At 48.8% G+C, this 7,561-nt stretch overlaps 1 protein-coding gene across 1 annotated transcript; it reads left to right on the forward strand.

Moving 5' to 3' along the window:
* Positions 1-1,621: 1,621 nt before the first annotated feature.
* Positions 1,622-6,300, forward strand: SOWAHA (sosondowah ankyrin repeat domain family member A). The gene has a single exon (XM_032837676.1). It carries the CDS (start codon positions 1,764-1,766, stop codon positions 3,987-3,989), a length of 2,226 nt encoding a protein of 741 aa, XP_032693567.1. The 5' UTR covers positions 1,622-1,763; the 3' UTR covers positions 3,990-6,300.
* Positions 6,301-7,561: the final 1,261 nt, after the last annotated feature.

A 7,561-nucleotide genomic window follows, 5' to 3' on the forward strand; every position in this document is an offset into this window, starting at 1 on the left:
ACCAACTGTAAAAAAACAAGTGTAATACTACTACATTTATTTGATGTTATAGTAAAAATCACATATTTTTAAAGGATATCGTCATTGAGGAAAATGCTCACAATATAATACAAAGTGGGAAAAAAAAGATTTAATTGTATGCATTCTGGAAACAGGACTGAAGACAGCCTTGGGAAATGGGATTGGGGAAAGAAGGATAGCCTTTCCCATTTTACTGTTCTTTTTCTTTGGGTCAGTAATAATGGTATAGCAGTTGCTATACAACCAATAATAATGTGAATGTTTACTGTGGGCCAACCATCGTTTTAAGTCTCTTATGTTTATTTTCTCATTTAATCCTCCCAACAACCCGATGAGGTAAGCACTATTATCATCCCCACTTTACAGTTAAGAAAACTGAGGAACAGGGAGGTCAATCAAGTAGTCCAAGGTAGAGCTATGATTCAGAGGCGCAATTTTGACTCCAGGCTTGTTCTCTTTAGCTACAAAGAAATGGTACCCCTTGTAGTATGGTGTTTGTAAATAAAGAACCTGATCCCACTTTTTTGCCCTGGTGGTTTACTCACCCCAAAAGCTTCTTCTCCTACCTAGCTGCATTAAGTACTTGATCTCTTTAAATCCTTGTATAATTAGGACCTACAAATGAGTCGAACACTGAAAACAGGGTGCAAAATTGCAATCTGCCCCTCCTCTTTTTTACTCTGCTTTATTTTCTCCAAGTATTGATCTAGCATATTATACAATTTTCAGATTCACCATATTATTTCTGTCCCCCTCCCCCCAGCCATGTGATCTCCACTAGGTTAGGAGTTTTTATCTGTCTTGCTAACTGGGATATTACAGCCTGGAAAGGTACTGGCACAAACCAGGTGTTCAACAAATATTTATGGATTAAATAAAGCTTTTAAAATACACCATGAAGGGGACACCTGGGTGGCTCAGTTGGTTGAGCAGCTGCCTTAGGCTCAGGTCATGATCCCGGCGTCCTGGGACCGAGTCCCACATCTGGCTCCTTGCTCGGTGGGGAGCCTGCTTCTCCCTCTGCCTCTGCCTCTGCCTCTGCCTCTGCCTGCCACTCTGTCTGCCTGTGCTCGCTCTCTCTCCCTCTCTATCTGACAAATAAATAAATATTTTTAAAATAAAATAAAATAAAATAAAATACACCATGAGGGGCGCCTGGGTGGCTCAGAGGGTTGGGCCTCTGCCTTCAGCTCAGGTCATAGTCTCAGGGTCCTCGGATTGGGGCCCGCATCGGTCTCTCTGCTCAGCAGGGAGCCTGCTTCCTCCTCTCTCTCTCTGCCTGCCTCTCTGCCTACTTGTGATCTCTGTGTGTCAAATAAATAAATAAAATAAAATACAGCATGATTTTCGCTTTCTCATTTTAAGACAAAAACAAGTATACACATGTATATGGGGGAGAAGAAAATATTTCAAAATGTTAATGGTGACTCCAAGTGATATATCTCCTTGTTCCTTGTGGTTCTATTTTCAACTTTTCATGTAAAAATGTACTATTTTACCATGACATAATTGCTTTTAAAACATTTCTTCTAAATCTCGGGTAACTTACCTTGCCATGCGCAGCGAGTTGTCATTGCTGCAAATACAAGAAGCCCTCTTCCTTGTGTAACGCAATCCACAAGGGGAAAGGTATTGATGGTCTTTAAATAAACTACTGCTCTTAAATCATCTCCCAATATTTTGTGGTGGTGAACTATTCCTTAGAGAAATAAAAATTTCTGCCTCTCCCGGTAGACCGCGGCATGCCTGGAGAACACACCCACCTAGCAACCGGGAGTCAGCTGAAGTATGGCACTGCGCCTTTAACTCCGGGTAGGGGAGGAGGGCGGCGGATAATTTCCGCTCCTCCACTCCCTCCACGGCCCCGGTGGCAGCTGTCACCTGTAAGGCGAGCGACGAGCACGGGGGATGGAACCTGGCGCCTATTGGACACAATACAAAGGCAGAAACCTACCTCGAAGGCTGGGGGCCCGGCGAGCCGGAGGCGGTGGGCTCGCAATGCGGCCCCCCGCGCCTTCCTCCGGGAGACACCCGGGCCCCACGACGCGGGCGTGACCAAGGTCCAGCTTCAGGGACACTCCCGTCCCGCCTCGGTGAAACGATCAGGTGAGCCTGGCAAAGGAAGACCTCGCTCCCGGAACCCCTGCTCCCGCTCGTCCCAGCCGGCGCGGAGACGTGCACCTGCCCCGGCAGCCGGGTACCGAGGGCGCGTGGGAAGGGGCGGCCTCTGCTCCCCTGCGGGGCTGGACTGCACCATGGCGCTAGCCGCCGCGGCCGCGGCCGCCGCCGCCGGGGTGAGCCAGGCGGCTGTGCTGGGCTTCCTGCTGGAGCATGGAGGCAAGGTGCGCAACTCCGATCTGCTGAGCCGCTTCAAGCCCCTGCTGGATGCGGGCGACCCCCGCGGCCGCGCCGCCCGCAGGGACCGCTTCAAGCAATTTGTCAACGACGTGGCTGTGGTGAAGGAGCTCGACGGCGTCAAGTTCGTAGTGCTGAAGAAGAAGCTGCGGCCCGGAGGGGCCCCGGAGCCCCTGCCCTCGTGCGTCTCCGGCACGTTCGGGGCACCAGCCCTGCCTTCGAAGATCACTTCGGTCTCACAGGGGGAACCGGCCGACCCGGGGGCTCCATCCCCGGCCGCGGCGCAGCAGGCGGTGGAACCACCTGAGGACCTGGCCCCGCCGGTAGAGCCACAGGACACGCCGGGGGCTCCGGCCTCAGAGCCCACTCAGCCGGCCGGGGAGGTGTTGTTAGGTCCGGCTCAGCAGTCAGGGGCGCCCTCAGACGCCCAGATTTCAGGCTTTGAGCTGGCCCTGCCCCCCAAGGGACTCCCTACAGACGTGGTCCCGCCGTCTAGGTCGCGGTCGGTGGAGGCCTTGCCCCACGCAGAGGCACGGGTCCCGGAACCTGGGCGTGGGGCGACGAAAGAAGCGCCAGCACCTGGTCGGCACGCGCAGCCGCCTCCGAAGCCCTGCATGCTGCCTGTGCGCTGCGTCCCAGGCCCCGCCGCGCTCCGGATCCGGGCCGAGGAGCAGGGCCTGCGCCGGCAGCTGTCGGAAGAGCCGAGCCCGCGGAGCTCCCCGCTGCTGCTGCGGCGGCTGTCAGTGGAAGAGTCTGGCCTGGGCCTCAGCCTGGGCCCGGGCCGCTCCCCGCACCTGAGGCGCCTGTCGCGCGCAGGCCCGCGCCTGCTGAGTCCGGACGCGGACGAAGCGCCCGCCGCGCCGCCACCGTCTGCTGTGCCCCTGGAGCCGACCGAGCACGAGTGGCTAGTGCGGGCGTCTGGGGGCTGCTGGACCCACCAGCTGCACGGGCTGCTGCTGCGCGACAGCGGCCTGGCGGCCAAGCGCGACTTCATATCTGGCTTCACGGCCCTGCATTGGGCCGCCAAGAGCGGCGACCGCGAGATGGCGCTGCAGCTGGTGGAGGTCGCGCGACGCGGGGGCGCGCCGGTGGACGTGAACGCGCGCTCGCATGGCGGCTACACGCCGCTGCACCTGGCGGCTCTGCATGGCCACGAGGACGCCGCCGTGACGCTGGTGGTGCGCCTGGGTGCGCAGGTGCACGTGCGTGACCACAGCGGACGGCGAGCCTACCAGTACCTGCCGCCCGGTGCCTCGTACGCGCTTCGCCGCCTCCTCGGCGACCCCTGCCTTAGAGGCTCTACCGAGGCAGACGTCACCGGTGCTGGTGGTGGCACTTTTGCGACCCGGCGCCCAGTGCAAGTGGCCGCCACCATCCTCAGTTCCACCACCAGCGCGTTTCTGGGTGTCCTCGCCGATGATCTGATGCTCCAAGACCTGGCTCGAGGCATGAGGAAGTCGGGCTCCTTTAGCAAGTTCTTGGGTGCCTCGCCCATGGCTCCACGTAAAAAGACTAAGGCCCGCAGTAGCCTGCCGGCTTTTTCAGAAATCTCTCGTCGATCTACTCCAGGACCCTTGGCTGGTCTAGTGCCCGGCCTACCCCCCACAACCTGAGGGTCCGTGAAGCTCAGCTTGGTTGATGTAACCCGGCCTGCCCCTCGCAGTCTAAGCCTGGCCAAAACAGCGGCTCAGCACCTGTGGCTCCATCCTGTTTCCAGCTTTGTCCACTGAAGCCTATTTTACCCCCGTGGGCGAACACCTCTAGCTTCTCCCTGAAGCTTGACCTGTCTCTGAAATGGTAGTCAAGATCTCAGTGAGAACCTTCTATAAAGAACTCCAGACATCAGGCTTGAACATTGGAGGCTCAGATTTTAGGATCAGAGTTAAGTGCCCTGAATGAGTTAACCCAATACCTCCGCCATCTACACGCTCCCAAACCAGAACTAGAGCAAGGGCCTCTTTAAATGTAGTGTGCTGCTGGATTGTCAGCTTTAAGATACTAGTGGTTTTGTAATTTGATGCTTTTATCCTGTTTTTAAGTTAAAATGAGGTAAAACAACTTTCATAATAACCTTTTGAAATTATATTTTTCAATTTTTAGGCAAAATGCTCATTTTCAATCTTTTGCTAAGTATTTTGGAATTCTACCTAAAAAAAAAAAAAAAAAAGATGATCAGGATCTAAAGGAAATTAGTCCCAACAACAAAACCCTTAAACATTTATCTACCTCATTTTAGACGCTCAAGATTCTAGAGAGACTTGAACACAGAATGTGACCATTGTGAATGTAATTAATTTCAGTTGTACTGTGAATGCTCAATATTAGAAAACGAGCATCTTGGGAGTGAGAATGACTTAACAGTGAGAGAAAAGAGACATTTTGGCAAATACTTTCAATTTCTGGTTGTCTTTATGATGAAATATAAACAGCCTCTTCGGCACTGGTGGGTGGTTATTTTGATTTGGCATGAACATTTAATATTTTAAGTGTGATTTATCTGTGAATGCACCATTGTGCCATGTGTCTGAATCTGGTTTTCCATTCTGGCTGAGCCTTTCAATGCAGTAGGTGGATATTCAAAGAAAAATATGTCATAGCATTACACCAGAAAAATAACTGGTTAAGTAGGGATACTTAAACAGCAACCATTTTATATGAAAATTCTATAGAAGCAAAAACTATGTTATATCCACCTTTAAAAGCCATCTGAAAGCAAACAACTTATTCCAAAATAGTAAATGCAGAATTCTTTGCTCAGTGACCTTAGAGGGATGGCTTAACTTCTCTAGACCTTTATTCTTGTCTGTAATTGAGAAGGTTTGTAGCTATTTACCAGGAGGTCCCAGGTTCAACACACTGTAACTATAATGTCTCTTTTTCTATTTTAAAGATGGGGACTCTATTTACTCAACCAGCCTTTTTAAAATATCATACTGTGGTAATGCTCTGCTTTTGCAAATTATGTTTGCATGTCATTAGCTATAACAAATAGTTTTTGTGGCACAAGGGAGTGTGGCTTTTCCCCTCCATATATATTTATCAGTGAGGTCTCTGGCATAATTTAAGGCCGTCCTTAATGGAATGTTTTGATTTAAGCAATGAAATAAATAAGTTTCCCATTTTGTTCCTGCTTGTGTGATAATGTACTTCCCTTAAACTTTCTCCAGCTCCTGCTACCGTATTTTTCTTGTCTTTTTGTCTACTTACTTCTTCAGTTTCTCCTCATCTTCTTCTGCCCCTTCCAGGCATTCTATTATTGAAAGAGTTTGGATTGATCAGCTAAATGCAGGTTGCATCCACACATGGATATTAAAAACAAACAAACAAACAAACAAATGAATGCAGGCCCTGATCTGACCTTCCCACCTTCCTTGCCTGGAACTCTAGCTAAGCGGCATAAATTATTTTTAAATGCAAATTAAATCTGTCTCTGCAGAAAAATTGTGGGAGGCAATAATTATAGCAATCTCAGTTGCTGAAGGTCTAGAGGACAGAATAAAATATTAGAGATTTTCCATGGTAAAAGAGAGGCTTGACTGAGACAGGATAACAAAGATCACAAACACAGGTATGACCTGCCTTGAGAAAGACAAAATCTAAACCACCAAAGTAGTAATAATAATAACTAATGTCTATTACACCCTTAAATCAGAGGAGGGTTACTTAAACTCCCAGAAGAATCTTTGTGTTTCAGAAAGGCATGCTGCAAGGCTTCCAAGTGAAATAAAACATTTGGCAAGAATTTAGGATCAATAAGCCTAAAACAAAAAGTGTTAGAAACCACTGTTTATTCCTTGCAGATCAAGACTTTCTGAAACTATAAGTCAGTAGGGAATTATACTTTGATATGCATATGGAAAGTTTTCAAGAACCATATATTGCCCAGCACGAGGTACACCTATGAGGGGTATTTTCAACAAGTGACAAAAAAAAAAAAAAAAAAGTTGCTTATAAGTTATGGCAATTTAGCCGGCTGGAATTGTCATGGGGAGGAGAATCACTCCTTTTAATGGGGGAGAAGTTAATTGTTATATAGATATGTATGAGTCGCCCAGTGCAAGCTTTTAAATAAAGGTTTATACTTCCTTTAAAGGAGGTTGGAAGTTGTTCTAGAACGTGTCTCACTTACCTAATGGAGACCAGGATATGCGTGATGCACATACAGCCTGTGTTTATTAAGTACCAGGCATGGTTTTAACCCCTGTGCAGGTATTAACCTCAACATTACAAGGTAAGTTCTGTTAGTATCTCTTGAATTTAAGGTGAGGAAATTGAATCCTCAAGAAACTGTAAATAGCTTGTCCCAGCTTCACAGCTATAACTGTCAGAGCTGCGGGATGGCCTCCTGGTGCTCTTTTCCATCAGTGTCCTGCTGCAGAAAAGCAAGTGGTCTCATCTCAACCCTTACTCATCTAGAGACCTTAAACAAGTCACCCAGTTCTCCAAGCACTATCTCCCCCCTTCTTGGGGCTGTAAGACTGGCAGTATCTATCCCACAGGCTTCGAGGAGGGTAGACCCTAGGGAAGGAGTAGGTAGAGCTCCTTGGGAACTGCAACACCATTTTGAAAGATTACCAGGGGTGCCCAGTTGGTCCCACAGGGTATCTGGCTACATTCCAAAACCAAATAGCTCTCATTTGTGGCTTTGCTTTACCAGATCACCATTTTTTAACTATGTTAGTATGTGTAAATAAGTAACAATGGACTCTGCTGGGAAAAATGTATTCCCACCAAAGGGAGATTATCTCACATTCTGTATGATATCATACAGAATGTTAAAAATAGACACCACGATGTCTTTCTTAATGCACACTCCCTTACCATCCTTAGCCCTGTCTTCCAGACCTAATGTCATCCAGCCAGCTGGACTGAAAGCACTCCTCAACACAGTTCTAAAGCTGGGCTCACTCAGAACCCATATTCTCCGACTTTTTTGACCCTTTCCTGTTAGAAATTATTTGGCCTTTTAAAATAGTTTGATAAACAGACTTTTTATTGCTCTCCAGATAGCTTTTTGCCTTGAACCTTTCGCCCTGGCCTAACCCTTCCAGCACAGCCACAACTCTGAACTTGAACTTGTGAAGCACCGGAGGCTTCAGGTGTTTCTGCAGGGAAGTGGGAAAAAGGAAGAGTCAGAGAAACAAGGCGCGAGGGTGTGGTGGGAGTGGGGGTGGGGATATGTCTA

This window comes from Lontra canadensis, unplaced genomic scaffold (assembly GCF_010015895.1).
Source record: "Lontra canadensis isolate GAN:19392208 unplaced genomic scaffold, GSC_riverotter_1.0 scaffold99, whole genome shotgun sequence".
NCBI classification, from domain to species: Eukaryota; Metazoa; Chordata; class Mammalia; order Carnivora; family Mustelidae; genus Lontra; species Lontra canadensis.